Genomic DNA, 18494 nt, shown 5'->3' with positions numbered 1-18494 from the left:
CCTTCTCTTTTTATTCACACGGCCCTTGCCTTTGAGTGAAGACTCAACTCTTTTGTCAGTTCACCTCACCCATTCACATTGCTATATTTAGAAAGGAACCAAGATCTTTTTCTAACATTCAATGCATTCTGGGACAAGCCATTTCATCATAACTTGTTATTGGACAGCTGGATATACCTACTTGCATTTTGTTAAAATATTAGACATAATAATTGTAATCAGAAGATTCTATTAACATGCAAATATTATTGGTAGCAGAACAAATAGCAGAAGAATAACTGAAGATTAAATAATGCTCTAATTGAAAATTGTACACCCAATGTAGGCTACTGCCTCTTTAAGAGCTAGAATAGATTTCTCAACAAATAGGTTGTCCTCTCACACTATTCAAACCCTTCAATCGAATATACAGTTCATGAAGCTATCTTAGCCTATAGATCAGATGTTGCAAACAAATAATCTGAAGTAAAATCACAAATTTTGTCATTTCTGTGTGTCCTTGACAATCGCTAATCAACATCCAAAAAGTTATTTTTATGCAAACCTGCACATCATCTCTCTTGTGCCACAAATGTGAGAGGTTATGTCAGGGGGAACGGTGTTGCAGTAGAGTATGGTGCGGGAATAATGTCAAGTGAACCTGGGTAGCTTGGTTTTCACATTGCCCCAAAAAAGGGAACCGGATCCTGGAATTCAAGCGAACCGAACTCCGACCACTTCTCGAGATGGTCTCAGTTCGGTTCACTTTGGGGGCTCTTTTGAGGGGTCCAAGTTCCTGTGGAGTGTTCATACTGCACCAAAAATTAAGCGCACCGCACTGAGTTTCCAAAAATTTGCTGAATGGGTCCAAGTGTGAAAACACCCTACTCTTACTGTTTCTCTCTTGTCAATCCATCTGTCATTAGAATGATCAGAACCTTTAACTACCCTATTGTCTAAAGTGTTCATCTGCTATTGTAGCATTCCAGTGCCCAAAACATGGGTCACTGCACAGGAATACACACTTGCAAAACAACCTATCTGTGGAGAGGGCATGATGAGGGGTTGTGGCCTCGTCTAACACGACGAGGGAGCGTGGCCTCGTCTAACATTGTTTACGTTGTTTTGCGGAACCTAAACTAAGAATGGATAGCTGGTATAATTCAGTGTGACAAAATGTTTCCAAATATCAATTTGTTGGATAAGATGATGGGATGAATGAAAATCATGCCGTGGCCATCAACATATGTTATTGCATGCATATTACTAGCATACTACGATTTGTATACACCAGGACTCCATTCTGTGCCTGGCCAGTAACTAATGATTTGGCCCACATCACCAAAGCTGCCTTGTCATTCAGCAATCACACTACGTAACAGGGATACTTTGGCCGACGTCAGTCAGTGAGATGACAGTTAGCCTTTAATAGCCCAGAGAAGATGAGAGAGTGTGTGTGTGTGTGTGTGTGTGTGTGTGTGTGTGTGTGTGTATGTGCATGCGTTCGTGTCATCCCTGTCCTGTCCCGCGCCTCAATTCTGTTATGACCAGACCGATAGGAGGATTAAAGAGCAACGTGGCTCTGTGTCGTCCAGCCTGTGGACTGATTCTCTGGCCAGGCTCCCTGTCCCTGTCCTTCCTCTCAACAACCTCCACCCTGGTCCCCCCCCCTGAGCCTAATCAGCATCTATATATAGAGGGTGTTGATCTCATGTCTTACACCCTCAACAGTCAGTGCACTACACACCTCTGGATGGCCCCTCCATTCAGTTCATTGGTTTCCTATGGAAATATGGCCTGAGGCTAGGCTTTTTTCTGTCTTCATTGATTTACCTGTTGTTTTATTGGATAATTACAATGGTGTGACCAATGAAAAGAGTATGTGAAGGAAATTGACTATGAGCATGCATAGCCTGAATAGGGGTGTGTGAATTGTGCAAAAAGATGCCTGCAAGACTGAAGGTGAAAGGTGTCTGAAAGGTGTCTATACATATGACAGTGTCTAATGGGTATAATTGGCTTTGCTGAGGTTTAGTCCATTCAGATTCAGTGTTACTGACGGTGTGTTGTTTGAATGTGGATCTCAGGTTCTTGGGTTGTGTCCATCAGTCTGACTTTACCTCCTTTAAGACGCCCCCAATCTCTTCCCCTTTTACATAACCTTAATCACCAGCTACGTGCTGTTTAGGGGTTACGTAATATGTGTTTGTGTGTCTGGACTGAGGTGACAGGACTTGAGGAATTTCGAAGTGTGGAATCATTGGGAGCTATAACCTGTAATCCCCTGTATTTGTATTTGATTTGTTTATTTGTAAGGGACCATTTACACAATGCCATTGCACCAGCTCCATAATATCGTCAGAAACACGGCAAACGTTGTTTAGGATCCATCCTCAAGGTGTTTTTAACAAATATATTCGATAACATATCCGTCGAGGCAGTTGGTTTCTCATAAGAAGCGATTGGAAAAATGGCTACCTCAGTATTTTACGCAAGGTTTTCTGCGGGAGACACCATGTGACCACATGCCATATATGGTCCCTTACAGCCATTCTTCAAGGGAAATGCCTAAAAAGACGTCACAATGCTGTAGACACCTTGGGGAAAACGTGGAAAACGTAAGCTCATTCGTAGCTCATTCACAGCCATATAAGGAGTCATTGGCATGAGGTGGTTTCAAAAAATGCGGGTTTCGCCTGTAACATCAGTTCTGTGGCACTCACAGACAATATCTTTGCAGTTTTGGAAACGTCAGTGTCTTCTTTCCAAAGCTGTCAATTATATGCATAGTCGAGCATCTTTTCGTGACAGAATATCTTGTTTAAAACGGGAACGTTTTTCATCCAAAAATTAAAATAGCGCCCCCTAAATCCAACTGGTTAACCAGCGTTAGTACAATGACTGGAAGTCTATTATAACTGCTAGCATGCTAGTTCTGCAAACGCAAGTTAGCATTGGCTTATGGAACTACCTCTAACTTCCTTAATACTGGATGCCGAGACATAAAGATGGTATCCATGAGTTCATCTGATTCATTTCCTAAATCCTGAAGTATCCCTTTTGGGTATCTTGAGGATAATGTTAAAAAGCCTATTTCCTTATTTGATCATTTGCCTGTGGTTGTATTAATTTATTATTATGTTATTGTCTTTTACAATTGTGATATTATCATTAGGCCTATACTGTGTGTGCGTGCCTGTGTGTATGTGCATTTAACATGCGTGTATAATCGAGGGATGAGAGCTTCACAGCCCTGATGATCCTTATTATCATATGACCTCTACCTCATTTCACCTAGAGACAGCCTCTCACCAGTATCTATGTTTGTGTGGATTTATTCTCATGACCTGAGCTCCATATAAGGCTAATGACTGGGTTCATAAGTATACACACTGCTGTGATCGAAGACACACACACAACACTTATTTCACACACACATTCATGTAAAACTGCTGATCTCATTCCGCCATGTTTCTCTCACAACCCTGCTCAGCTGATTCTATCAGTTTACTGTATAGTACTGTACTGTGTATTGGCTGCTTCCCAGAGCCAGACGTGGGCACATGTCAGAGGCCTGCCCTCTCTCCTATATAGGTCACCTCTCTCAGAGCAGCAGGAAACAAACACACACTGTTCCCCCCCTAACAATGAAAGGTGTATTGTGGCTGGGCTGGTCAGAGCCAGCCGGAGGGAAGTCTGCCAGCATAGCCAGCCACACAGAGAGGATCAGGATTACTACAAGTACAACTGGGCTGCACTGGACTGTGTACCAAATAGCTTTATTTACTGTTAGCTTCTTATTGGAGCCTATTGGAATTCAGAAAAGGGAATAAAATCAGTCTGGGTATAAAGGCCAAGCTTGCTTCAATCCTTCCTGGTCTGAGGTAAGGCTATACCAGCCTGATGTTGTCCCCACTCATGTGTGTCCACACAGTGCCAAATATTACACCTGTTTGGGTTTCTCCTTCTCTCTTCTGGCTAGACCATAGCCTAGATCACCTAGTCTAGGTCAATATGGTCACAAACAGTTCACACTGTCACAAAAAGTTAATCTAGGGCCTGTTTCCAAACACAGACTGAGCCTAGTCCTGGACTAAAAAATACACTACATGACCAAAAGTATGTGGACACCTACTCGTTGAACATCTCATTAATATGGAGTTGGTCCCCCATTTGCTGCTAGAACCGGCTCCACTTTTCTGGGAAGGCTTTCCACTAGATCACTGGTTCTCAATCCTGGTCCTGGCAACCCAAAGGGGTGCACGTTTTTTGTTTTTGCCCTAATACTACACAGCTGATTAAAATGATCAACTCATCAAAAGGCTTTGCTGATTTGAATCAGGTGTGTAGTGCTAGGGCAAAAACAAAAATGTGCACCCCTTTGGGTCCCCAGGACCAGGATTGAGAACCACTGCACTAGATGATGGAACATTGCTGTGGCAACTTGCTTCCATTCAGCAACAAGAGCATTAGTGAGGTTGGGTACTGATGTTGGGCGATTAGGCCTGGCTCGCAGTCTGAGTTCCAATTCATCCCAAAGGTGTTAGATGGGGTTGAGGTCAGGGCTCAGTGCAGGCCAGTCAAGTTCTTTCACAACCATCTTGAAAAACCATTTCTTTATGGACCTTGCTTTGTGCATGGGGGCATTGTCATGCTGAAACATGAAAGGGCCTTCCCCAAACTGTTGCCACAAAATTGGAAGCACAGAATCGAATTGTATGCTGTAGCATTAAGATTTCCCTTAATTGGAACTAAGGGGCCTAGCATGAACCATGAAAAAACAGCCCTCCTCCATCAAACTGTTGGCACTATGCATTGAGGCAGGTAGCGTTCTCCTGGCATCCGCCAAACCCAGATTCATCCGTCGGACTGCTAGATTGTGAAGCGTGATTCATCACTCCAGAGAACGCATTTCCACTGCTCCAGAGTCCAATGGCGGTGAGCTTTTCACCACTCCAGCCTACGCTTGGCATTGTGCATGGTGATCTTAAGCTTGTGTGCAGCTGCTCGGCGATGGAAACCCATTTCATGAAGCTCCCGAAGAAACAGTTTTTGTACTGACTTTGCTTCCAGAAGCAGTTTGGAATTCGGTAGTTAGTGTTGCAACCAAGGCCAGATGATTTTTACGTGCTATGTGCTTTAAGCACTCGGCGGACCCGTTCTGTGAGCTTGTGTGGCCTACCACTTCGGGGCTGAGCCGTTGTTGCTCCTAGACATTTCCACTTCACAATAACAGCACTTACAGTTGACCGGGGCTGCTCTAGTAGGGCAGAAATTTGACAAAGTGACTTGTTGGAAAGGTGGCATCTTATGACGGTGCCACGTTGAAAGTCACTGAGCTCTTCAGTAAGGCCATTCTACTGCCAATGTTTGTCTATGGAGATTGCATGGCTGTGTGCTCGATTTTATACACCTGTCAGCAACGGTTGTGGGTGCAATAGCCAAATCCACTATTTTGAAGGGGTGTCCACATACTTCCATGTGTATATAGTGTACGTGCAGTCCAGTAGAGAATCTCCATCGGGTGTGGTTTTAGTCTGGGATACTAGCCCGTAGAGTACATGTTCTATTCTTTTGATCCTGTGTACTACACGTCTCCAGAACAGTGATCCTATATGCATCTATGCTCCACACAGTTCCAAAGTGCTGCCTGTTTGGATGATGATGATTATGAGAAACCATAACCTTATACCCCTTGTTTCCTTCCTGTCTATCTCCAGGTCTTCCAGAACAGTATTACAGTCTGACGTGGTTCCTGAGCCCCATTCTGGGTCTGATCTTCACACCTCTGATTGGCTCAGCCAGCGATCGCTGCACCCTGAAATGGGGCCGGCGACGCCCTTTCATCCTGGCCCTGTGTGTGGGGGTGTTGTTTGGAGTAGCACTCTTCCTCAACGGGTCACTCATAGGTGAGACTGGGAGTTGGGGGGCGGCAGGAGAAAGGTGAGACGAGGCCTGTAGAAAGAGCTACTGTGTACTCCACCGGGAATTCAATAACCGACATTGTTACTACATTGTTACATTGTCACTATAGGTTAAGGTCAAAAGTTTAACTGATTGATCGTTAAAACATAAATGATTGATCAAATCTATTCAGTTGGGCAGCTTGCCAGTTTAGAGAAGTTAGGTTATTAGATTCAACCATTCTCAGCTGCATTTGCTGTTTTTACCCAATTGTGTTGAAATGTTTTTTTAAATTTGAGATGAAAGGCCTCACTTTACAGGAGCACTGGCAGTCACCTGCTGGAGCAGAGGACGCGACGTCATCTGAGACACCGCTACACAGCCACATCCTCTATTCGGGACAGGAATTCACACTAACCCTATAGACTTCGGAGTTGAAAAACATGACAGGCACACACCCACCCACACATACACACCAACTGAGATACAATACAATACCTTCTAAAACCATCTCAAATTAACCGTCAAGTCCTATCTGGCAGTTTAAACCCTTGTTGCCTGTGTGTGTGACAGGAAAGTGATTGAGTTCACAGAATAGGCTAATGACATCCTCTGTTGTTATCCATGATGTCATCCAGTCAGCCGGCCAGGCAGCCAGCCGGTCAATCAGTCAGCCAGTCAGTCAATCTTTTAGCCTCACCTAATAAGCAGTCTTCTGAAGTGTGAGTTGTGATATGAAGCATATTGAATTGAAAATGATCTCTGGCTGTGTCTCACTAATGTGGTTCTCCTGAGTAGAAACCAGAGTAAAAAGAGAGCCTGCTTCTATAACGTCAAGTGTTCTAATGCAACACACACACATCAAGTTCCACTTCTATCAGGAGTTTCACGTCCTACATTAACCTACTGGCTCCTCATTGTCATTATCAGTGGAAGTGATCCTAAGTGCCACTATCTGTGCAGGCGGAAGAGGGGGAGAGAAGGGCTCCAGTTTGCTCCGTGCTTGAAAGGCACAGCAGAGGGGAAGATCAATAGATATCCCGTAGAGTTGATTTGCTGCCCGGCTTCAGGATAATCAACCAATTGGTACTGAAGAGTCTGGTAGTAGTGGAAGGGAGCAGTGCCCTCACTATAGCCCTACCAGAGCGGCTATTTGTGCGTCATCACCCCCAGCTCAGGTCTCAGTGCTGTGGGTCATAGGCTACAGACTCCGGTGTACGCTGACCTGCTGGGCCGAACGGTGTGTGTGAACCCTGTCAGTCTCTGTGACATGGGAAAGGACTAGGAACCAGTTCACAGGGAAACGTTTCCTGTTGTGCCCCCTTTCTTACCTTTCATTGCCTATCTGGAGCCGCTTCCTGTCTCCAGCGCTAGCACGCTGCTCGTCGGTCCGTCAGCCACTCCATTGTCAGGAAGAAAGTCTTTGCTTACTACATACACACTGACTGACTACACACAGACTCAGACAGTACAGACTTCAGTACTACACCTCTTTTTTTCCCTTCAACTTTTACACTTCTCTTCCTCTGTGGTCGTTGTTAATTGGCTAAATATTTTCCAAAGAGCGTTGTCCCTTTAATGAGAAAGTTGGAATAATGACTTGTTTGTTGTTGTGTCCTAGCAATGGGGAGTTCCTCTGGGCTCAATGTTATGATGGAAGTAGTAACTGGGAGTTTACAACTAAGAGTTTAGATTCCCAGTGAAATAATTCACAGTAGGCCAGATTTGCAATGACACTAATGACACTTACATTACAGGGACAATGTTTTACACCAGTGAAGCACAACGTTTCTGGCTAGTGTTTATTTTTAGAGGATATTTTGATAAATTAGATTCACGCGTGCCGCTTGTACTGATAGCTCTGCATTGGAGTGAACCAGGGTAGGAGTCTCTTTAAATAGTATACACTGACGAGGTATCCTATTGTCGCTGTTGGATGAAAACCTCTTATTTACAAAACAGAAACTTTTCAGGAAATTAAGAAAAAAAACTTGCCATATTTTACTGTTAACGAACATACCATTTTCAAAAGTTCAGAAGCTATTTTGAAAACATTTCTTGGTTCTAGTCATGAAATGTTGAGGGGGTTACTGCTTTCAATACAGCTGTGTTCTCATAGTTGCAGAGCTGCAAAGTAACTAGGATGGATATAGCTTATCAATATGTATACTGGATTGGCAGGATGTGGTGGTCTCTGTGGCGAACTTTCTGTCTGTGAATTAAGCCTATGTTTTTCTGAAGGTGTTGTACCAGCTAGGATACTAACTCTGTCTCTGGTTGTGTTCCAGGACTTGCCGTCGGCGACGTGCCAAATAACCAGCCCATAGGGATTGTTCTGACGGTGCTCGGTGTAGTAGTGCTGGACTTCAGTGCAGACGCAACAGAGGGTCCCATAAGGGCCTACCTACTAGATGTGGCAGACACTGAAGAACAAGACATGGCCCTCAACATCCACGCCTTCTCCTCTGGTACAGCACACGTCTTAGTAGCACTCACCTTGTATTTCAGGATGTTTCCATGCCCATACCTTCGTCTGTGATGTCTGTGAAAGTTTTAAGAAATTGAATATTCTCAAACAGGAAATTCAGCTGAAACGGAGATCCATGCTATGTTGTGTTATTAGAGATGCTAATTGTGTGTTTGTGTATTTTGCATGTGTGTGCCTGGGCCAGGTTGTGGGGGAGCAGTGGGCTACGCGCTAGGCGGTCTGGACTGGACCCACACATTCCTGGGCTCAATCTTCAAGTCCCAGGAGCAGATCCTCTTCTTCTTTGCCGCCATCTTGTTCACTATCTCTGTGGCGCTGCATCTGTTCAGCATTGAAGAGCAGCGGTACAGCCCCCAGCAGGACCGGCTGGACGAGGAGGCCGACGCCGCTTCTTCCACGGCCCACAAGGACAACTGCTCCCCAGGGAAGCTTCATGGCCACAACACCCCCCACATGGAGCTCATCGGAGAGGACGACATCTACGACCCTTGTGATCGTTACGACCGTTATGAGTTCTACAGGGATGGTGATGGGGAAGAGGATGGGCGCTCATTGCACGACATGGACATGGACTTCCTGGATGTGGAGATGGTGAGGTCCAAGTCGGACTCAGTGCTGCAAATGGCCGACGCCACACTGGATCACCTGGACCACGACGCTCTGTCCCTGCTTCACATCGAGCCCTCCATCTTTGCTGACCGCCTGTCGTCCTACCACGGCTCTCCACCACGCCGCAGCAGCAGCACAGGCAGCCAGGACCTCCTCAAAACCTCCAAAAAGATCTGCCGGCTGTCCCAGTTCCTGCAGGAGCAGGACCGCGACGGGGAAGAGGCGCTTCTCAACAACCAGCTCAACGAGCAGAAGACGCCAAACGGCCGGGCACATGCCAACGGCTTGGGCCAGGGCGCCAACGGGCATGCCCACATGGTCATGAAGAACTCGGCCAGCACAAACGCTTCCATGCGGCACCGCCGACACATCTTCTACCGCCAGCCGTCCTGCACCTTCTCCTACTACGGCCGCGTGGGCTCCCACCGCTACCGCTACCGGCGAGCCAACGCCGCGCTGCTCATCAAGCCCTCGCGCAGCTTGAACGACATCTACGAGGTGCAGCGGAGACAGAAGAGGAGACAGCAGAACCCCAGAGCGCGACACCAGTCAGGCAACACCAACTCCAGCGGGGACACAGAGAGTGAGGAGGGGGAGACGGAGACCACGGTCAGGCTGCTGTGGCTGTCCATGCTGAAGATGCCTCCAGAGCTGATGAGGCTCTGTGTCTGTCATCTCCTCACCTGGTTCTCCATCATCGCTGAGGCCGTCTTCTACACTGACTTCATGGGCCAGGTCATCTATCACGGCAACCCCACGGTAAGGCTACTGGGACGCCAAGGACCAATATGCCACGTTATTATATAGCCTGTTGTATTTATGTGGGCAAAGTATTTATTTGGACATAAATGTACATGTCTTTTTTGATGTCTTCTGCAAATAAAAAACTATTAATCACACAAACTCAATCTCCGGTTGCCAGTTCACTCCCCACCAGATTTTTGTTGCCGACCTGGGATTTGAACCGGATACCCTCTGGTTGCTGGCCCGCCTCTCTCTAACCTCTGGGATACCGGCCTCCCGTTCTCTATCCCTAACTAAAGCTGTTGTTTTCCCTCCTCTCTCCAGGCTCCCGCTAACTCCACGGAACTGCAGAACTACCACAAAGGAGTTCAGATGGGCTGCTGGGGGCTGGTCATCTATGCCTTGACCGCTGCCTCCTGCTCAGGTCACTGACCAGTCATTGAGTAGAATAAATGGATGGATGGATGAATGGAAGGATGGACGAATGAACTAACTAACTAATAAACTAACAAATTAATTAAGTGACCAATGACTGAGTGCACCAACCTGGTCTCAGAGCATTTCGTTTTATTCTGTATGTAAATCTGAGACACTCCATTTACTATGATATGTTACATTTCGTATGGTAAGCGTTACAAATTTGCAAAATGTACAATACGTTACAAATTTGCAAAAACGACAGTATGTTAGGAATTTGAGCTAGGTGGCTAACGTTAGCTAGCTGGTTAACGTTAGCTAGGCTAGGGTTAAGGTTAGGGTTAAGTTTAGGAGTTAGGTTGAAGGGTTAAGGTTAGGGAAAGGGTTAGCTAAAACACGGTAAGTAGTTGCAAAGTAGCTAAAAAGTAGCTAATTAGCGCAAATGCTAAAGTTGTCCGTGATGAGATTTGAACTTGCAACCTTTGGGTTGCTAGACGTTCGCGTTATACGCCCACCCACGCTAAGTAACCATCTGTCTTATGTAACCATACCAAACGTAACATATCATACTATGTTGAGTGTCCTGGATTAACTTTTACTATGTTGCGTCTAGTCTATGAGACCAGGCTGAGCGCACAGGGCCCAGACACAGGCTTGTGCAGGTCTGTGTGCTCTGAGGCAGTCATAAAGTCCTTTCTAAACAATGTGCTCAGTCTGCAGCCAATGTGCTATCTGTCGCTCTGTTCGCATGCTGGACGGTTAGACTATGACAAGCCAGTGAGCTGAGATGATCTGTGCAAGTGATACAGTCACTCAATTAGTCAAAAGAAATTGTAGTGCTTTTTATAATTGGACTATTCACAAAGAACTGTACAGCAACCCAGCACCTAAACACCCAGCGTAAGTCACAAGAGGAAATCTTTACTAATTACTGGTCACTTAATTATGGTGAATGTCGTCTAGTTGAACCACAGTGTGGATAAGACTTACAGGAGTCACCTCTCTTGTAACTAAACCAACTTTTATACGAGGCCATATGAAATCTAGGCGTCTTTGTAGGTTGAGGCCTTGGCCACTGTGCTTCTGATCTGCATTGCTTGCTCTTTGTGGGTTTAGGCTAAGTATCTTTAAAGCACTTTGTGACAACTGCTGATGTAAAAAGGGCTTTATAAAATGATTTGGCCTCCCCTTGTTTATAAACTATTATATTGTATTATTTCAGCCTTACTGCAGAAGTACCTGGACAACTTTGACCTGAGCATCAAGGTTATCTACGTCCTGGGTACGCTGGGCTTCTCCATCGGTACGGCCGTCATGGCCATCTTCCCCAACGTCTATGTCTCCATGGTGATGATCAGCAGCATGGGCATCATCTCCATGAGCATCTCCTACTGCCCTTATGCCCTACTGGGACAATACCATGAGATGAAAGAGGTAAGGATCTATACTAGTTAGTACTCCTGGGACAATACCATGAGATGAAAGAGGTAAGGATCTATACTAGTTAGTACTCCTGGGACAATACCATGAGATGAAAGAGGTAAGGATCTATGCTAGTTAGTACTCATGGGACAATACCATGAGATGAAAGAGGTAAGGATCTATACTAGTTAGTACTCCTGGGACAATACCATGAGATGAAAGAGGTAAGGATCTATGCTAGTTAGTACTCATGGGACAATACCATGAGATGAAAGAGGTAAGGATCTATACTAGTTAGTACTCCTGGGACAATACCATGAGATGAAAGAGGTAAGGGTCTATACTAGTTAGTACTCCTGGGACAATACCATGAGATGAAAGAGGTAAGGATCTATACTAGTTAGTACACACACTGATATAACAGGTTAGTTAGTTACACACTGATATAACAGGTTAGTTAGTTACACACTGATATAACAGTTCATTAGTTACACACTGATATAACAGGTTAGTTAGTTAGTTAGTTACACACTGATATAACAGGTTAGTTAGTTACACACTGATATAACAGGTTAGGTAGTTGCACACTGATATAACAGGTTAGTTGCACACTGATATAACAGGTAGGTTAGTTGCACACTGATATAACAGGTTGGTTAGTTGCACACTGATATAACAGGTTAGTTACACACTGATATAACAGGTTGGTTAGTTGCACACTGATATAACAGGTTAGTTACACACTGATATAACAGGTTAGTTAGTTACACACTGATATAACAGGTTAGTTAGTTAGTTAGTTAGTTACACACTGATATAACAGGTTAGTTAGTTACACACTGATATAACAGGTTAGGTAGTTGCACACTGATATAACAGGTTAGTTACACACTGATATAACAGGTTAGTTAGTTAGTTAGTTAGTTAGTTACACACTGATATAACAGGTTAGTTAGTTACACACTGATATAACAGGTTAGTTAGTTGCACACTGATATAACTAGTTAGTTACACACTGATATAACAGGTTAGTTAGTTAGTAACACACTGATATAACAGGTTAGTTAGTGACACACTGATATAACAGGTTAGTTAGTTGCACACTGATATAACTAGTTAGTTAGTTACACACTGATATAACAGGTTAGTTAGTTAGTAACACACTGAGATAACAGGTTAGCTAGTTACACACTGATATAACAGGTTAGTTAATTAGTTAATAACACACTGATATAACAGGTTAATTACACACTGATATAACAAGTTAGTTAGTTAGTTACACATTGATATAACAGGTTAGTTAGTTGTACACTGATATAACTAGTTAGTTACACACTGATATAACAGGTTAGTTAGTTAGTAACACACTGCAATAACAGGTAAGTTAGTTAGTGACACACTGATATAACAGGTTAGTTATTTGCACACTGATATAACTAGTTAGTTACACACTGATATAACAGTTTAGTTACTTGCACACTGATATAACTAGTTAGTTACACACTGATATAACAGGTTAGTTAGTAAGTAACACACTGAGATAACAGGTTAGCTAGTTACACACTGATATAACAGGTTAGTTAATTAGTTAGTAACATACTGCTATAACAGGTTAATTACACACTGATATAACAGGTTAGTTAGTTAGTTAGTTAGTTACACACTGGTATAACAGGTTAGTTAGTTGCACACTGATATAACTAGTTAGTTACACACTGATATAACAGGTTAGTTAGTTAGTAACACACTGATATAACAGGTTAGTTAGTGACACACTGATATAACAGGTTAGTTAGTTGCACACTGATACAACTAGTTAGTTACACACTGATATAACAGGTTAGTTAGTAACACACTGAGATAACAGGTTAGTTAGTTAGTGACATACTGACATAACAGGTTAGTTAGTTGCACACTGATATAACCAGTTAGTTACACACTGATATAACAGGTTAGTTACTTGCACACTGATATAACAGGTTAGTTAGTTGCACACTGATATAACTAGTTAGTTAGTTACACACTGATATAACAGGTTAGTTAGTTAGTAACACAATGAGATAACAGGTTAGCTAGTTTCATACTGATATAACATGTTAGTTAATTAGTTAGTAACACACTGATATAACAGGTTAGTTAGTTACACACTGATATAGCAGGTTAGTTAGTTAGTTACACACTGATATAACAGGTTAGTTAGTTAGTAACACACTGAGATAACAGGTTAGTTAGTTATAACTAGTTAGTTAGTTAGTTACACACTGAGATATCAGGTTAGTTAATTAGTTAGTTACACACTGATAACAGTTTAGTTAGTTAGTTACACACTGGTATAACAGGTTAGTTAGTTACACACTGATATAACAGTTTAGTTAGTTAGTTACACACAGATATAACAGGTTAGTTAGTTAGTTGCACACTGATATAACAGGTTAGTTAGTTACACACTGATGTAACAGGTTAGTTAGTTAGTTAGTAACACACTGAGATAACAGGTTAGTTAGTTATAACTAGTTAGTTAGTTAGTTACACACTGAAATATCAGGTTAGTTAGTTAGTTAGTTACACACTGATAACAGTTTAGTTAGTTAGTTACACACTGGTATAACAGGTTAGTTAGTTACACACTGATATAACAGTTTAGTTAGTTAGTTACACACAGATATAACAGGTTAGTTAGTTAGTTGCACACTGATATAACAGGTTAGTTAGTTACACACTGATGTAACAGGTTAGTTAGTTATAACTAGTTAGTTAGTTAGTTACACACTGAGATATCAGGTTAGTTAGTTACACACTGATTTAACAGGTTAGTTAGTTACACACTGATATAACAGGTTAGCTAGTTACACACTGGTATAACAGGTTAGTTAATTAGTTAGTTAGTTAGTAACACACTGATATAACAGGTTAGTTAGTTAGTAACACACTGATATAACAGGTTAGTTAGTTAGTTAGTTAGTTAGTTAGTTAGTTAGTTAGTTAGTTAGTTAGTTACACACTGATATAACAGGTTAGTTAGTAATACGCTGATAACAGGTTAGTTAGTAACACACTGCTATAACAGGTTAGTTAGTTAGTAACACACTGATATAACAGGTTACTTAGTTAATTACACACTATAACAGGTTAGTTAGTAACATGCTGATAACAGGTTAGTTAGTAGACTGTATCAATTATATAACAGATGATGTTCAGAAGAAATGCTATTCACTTTTCACACAGTGTGAATTAAAATCAGGTTAATCAAATCATTGGCAGCAATCCATACAACATTTGGCGTCAAGATTTTTTAAAACCACATGTTCCAAGATGTTGTTTAGTATACATAGGGTACGTAGTTGATGTCTCATTAGATACACTTTAAATCACATACACTAGACATTAGAGGTAACATCTGCTGAAGGACGTTAATTGCAGGCCCATATCCAAGAGGACAGATTTGAAGATGCCAACAGACAGTGGTAATGTTTCATCTGCTGACTGTTATGATAACCTCCAGGCTGTATGCTGTGGTGTCAAGCCATAAAAAGATCCAGAAACGTAAACCTTTATGTCACTATGCCAAGACTAATAGAGCATTTAAAGGCCAGATTCCATCAGAACATGCCGGAACAGGTTATACAGGTTAATATCATAGCTCCATTATATACAAATCTCTGAAGAATGTTTTATAATTTATTTAACCAGGTACAAGTCAGTCAGTTAAAAAAAAAACTTGTATTTTACAATGACAACTTGGCAATTATTTGATACCATGTCTCTTCTCTCCTGCTCTCTTCTCTCCTTTCCCCTCTCTCTTCCCTCCTTTCCCCTCTCTCTTCCCCCCTTTCCCCTCTCTCTTCCCTCCTTTCCCCTCTCTCTTCCCCCCTTTCCCCCTCTCTCTTCCCTCCTTTCCCCTCTCTCTTCCCCCTTTCCCCTCTCTCTTCCCCCTTTCCTCCTCTCTCTTCCCTCCTTTCCCCTCTCTCTTCCCCCTTTCCTCCTCTCTCTTCCCTCCTTTCCCCTCTCTCTTCCCCCTTTCCCCTCTCTCTTCCCCCTTTCCCCCTCTCTCTTCCCTCCTTTCCCCTCTCTCTTCCCCCTTTCCCTCTCTCTTCCCTCCTTTCCCCCTCTCTCTTCCCTCCTTTCCCCTCTCTCTTCCCCCTTTCCCCTCTCTCTTCCCTCCTTTCCCCCTCTCTTCCCTCCTTTCCCCCTCTCTTCCCTCCTTTCCCCTCTCTCTTCCCTCCTTTCCCTCTCTCTTCCCCCTTTCCCCCTCTCTCTTCCCTCCTTTCCCCTCTCTCTTCCCCCTTTCCCCCTCTCCCAGTACATCCACCACAGCCCAGGGAACTCCAAGCGGGGCTTCGGCATCGACTGTGCCATCCTGTCATGCCAGGTGTACATCTCCCAGATCCTAGTGGCATCGGCACTGGGCGCGGCGGTGGACGCCACAGGTAGCGTGCGGGTCATCCCTATGGTGGCGTCCGGCGGCTCCTTCCTGGGTTTCCTCACCGCCTGGTTCCTGGTCATCTACCCGAGCCACGGCGATGCGGAGGCCAAGGGTGAGCAGAAAGCTTTAACAGGGCCCTCCTCTGATAACAGCGGCACAGAGAAACCCAGTGTTCTAAAACTGACCAAGAAAGGCACCGCCACCACTACTTGTAAAGTGGAGTGCGAATCCACTCTGTGATGGAGGGAGTTACTGTTACCATAGCAATGCAAACGACATCAACAAAAAATATAAATAAAAACTGACATTCCCTTTTCCGCCACCGAAGACTGTGCTGCATGGCATGGGCTTGACCGACCTGCTCTTTCTCTGAGACACATGGGCCAGGATGTTTTAAAGTTTCATTTTTACTTTTTTCATTTAATATGTGTCGCGGTCTCAGGACTGTGGTGTGGCGAGGAGAGGACAATCATCTCTCCCTCTCAGGGCCACCAGGAGCTGCCATCAAGGCGGTCCGACTGGATAGGACAGATCAGGGGACAATGGATACACACGCGACCGACCGTCATTCACACGCTGAACTGGGATCTCTCGAAAAGACATGCACTTCACTCTTGCACTTCCATTCATGGGTCAAGACAAAAATAGTTTAAGAGATATTTTATTCTTCTAGTAAGTGAATCATTTGAAAATACTGAAAATTGCTCTTCCTTTTGATTGAACATTTTATTTAGTTTATTTTACTCTATATATTTTTGACATGATATTGCAGAAGGACATTGTAATCACCAAATGTGGCCAGGCCCGGTATAATTTACAGGGTTGATGTTTTACTTTTTGGACTTTAAAGGTTTTTAGTGGCTTTAAGAGAAAACGGCACAGGTATAAGGAGGAGATTTCTTCTTTAGGAGAGCATCTCCAAAGTGAGGAGCGAAAGAAGGCATTGTTTGGTAAATAGTTCTCTTATTTATTTTATTTTAGCACATACTAAGTTGTCACATACTAAGACCAGTTACACTATATCTACACATAGATATCTTTATCCTCTTTAGTAATTTATACTAAGGATCCTATTTTCCACCTTTCAGTATAAATCCTTCGGAGATCACGTCCTCAAGGGCATTACCATTGACGGAGAACAGAAACACTTTAAGAAAATGCTCAAGAGAAAGAATCTCAGTGCTGCGTTGGAGTTACGAAGGAGTGCATACCAAACAAAGGAGAGAAGCTGAGGAGCGCTTTTCTGTCTCAGTGAGAAGAAACAGATTTTGCGCTTAATTTCCCTTACTACTACTTATTTTTCTTTTTCTTGTTTCAAAAGCAATGTTAATGGATTGTGTCCCTCGCTGCACAATTTCAGCTGTTGTCCTTTTTTTGAGGATGTTACTAAAACTAGCTAGATGTTTGTCAAATGTGGGAGTGCGGTTAGATGGAGGGTTGGGGGAGGAGCCCCTAGGCAGAACTTAAACTGTGCAGGAATTGAAGTTGGTTCTTTTCCTACCACATAGGTCTTCTATTTTCAGTTTCTAACTGATTGAAAATGAAGTAATGGGTCTTAAAAGAAGAGTAATATCCTCTCACTTTTGTAGTCTGTTTACATTTTAGAAACCTGGTTGCTGCATGGTTTGGGCCATGTGGCGAGTTGTGCTGTGCTCGGAAGCAGCCCTAGCTAAATGCTAACCCGCCATGTTGGCTCTGCATGGCCTACATACAGTGCATTGGGAAAGTATTCAGACCCCTTCAATTTTTCCACATTTTGTTACGTTACAGCCTTATTCTAAAATTGATTAAATTGAATTTTTTCCTTATCAATCTAAATAAAATACCCCATAATGAAAAAGCCGAAAACAGGTTTAGACATTTTTGAAAATGTATTAAAAATAAAAAACAGAAATACCTTATTTACATAAGTATTCAGACCCTTTGCTATGAAACTCAAAATTGAGCTCCGGTGCATCCTGTTTCCATTGATCATCCTTGAGATGTTTCTACAACTTGATTGGAGTCCACCTGTGGTAAATTCAATTGATTGGACATAAGTGTGTGCCTTTCAAATTGTCTATATAAGGTCCTACAGTTGACAGTGCATGTCAGAGCAAAAACCAAGCCATGAGGTTGAACGAATTGTCCGTAGAGCTCAGAGATTGACTTCTTTGGCCTGAATGCCAAATCTCACGCCTGGTGGAAGCCTGGCACCATCCCTACAGTGAAGAATTATGGTTGCAGCATTATGCTGTGGGGATGTTTTTTAGAGGCAGGGACTGCGAGAATAGTCAGGATCGAGGGAAAGATGAGCGGAGCAAAGTACAGCGAGATCCTTGATGAAAATCTGCTCCAGAGCGCTCAGGACCTCAGACTGGGGCGAAGGTTCACCTTCCAACAGGACAACGACCCTAAGCACACAGCCAAGACAATGCAGGAGTGGCTTTGGGACAAGTCTCTGAATGTCCTTAAGTAGCCAGAGCCCGGACTTGAACCCGATTGAACATCCCCGGAGAGACCTGAAAA

At 43.3% G+C, this 18494-nt stretch overlaps 1 protein-coding gene across 2 annotated transcripts in view; it reads left to right on the top strand.

The window, feature by feature from the left end:
• LOC112229532 (solute carrier family 45 member 4) overlaps positions 1–17812 on the top strand; it is a 78272-nt gene extending 60460 nt beyond the window's left edge. The window contains exons 4-10 of one of the 2 annotated variants that reach the window (XR_002950190.2): positions 5700–5888; positions 8172–8351; positions 8556–9739; positions 10049–10148; positions 11364–11575; positions 15864–16936; positions 17075–17812. Coding sequence is in view for 1 of the 2 variants with exons in the window: in XM_024395413.2 (XP_024251181.1) it covers positions 5700–5888; positions 8172–8351; positions 8556–9739; positions 10049–10148; positions 11364–11575; positions 15864–16226 (2228 nt within the window). In the remaining variant the exon portion in view is untranslated. Of the gene's footprint in view, positions 1–5699; positions 5889–8171; positions 8352–8555; positions 9740–10048; positions 10149–11363; positions 11576–15863 lie in introns of both variants that reach the window. The other variant, XM_024395413.2, reaches the window with a different exon arrangement.
• The last annotated feature ends 682 nt before the right edge of the window (positions 17813–18494 follow it).

Source organism: Oncorhynchus tshawytscha, linkage group LG31 (genome assembly GCF_018296145.1).
Source record: "Oncorhynchus tshawytscha isolate Ot180627B linkage group LG31, Otsh_v2.0, whole genome shotgun sequence".
In the NCBI taxonomy this organism is placed as follows: Eukaryota; Metazoa; Chordata; class Actinopteri; order Salmoniformes; family Salmonidae; genus Oncorhynchus; species Oncorhynchus tshawytscha.
This window is presented reverse-complemented; position numbering and strand designations above follow the sequence as displayed.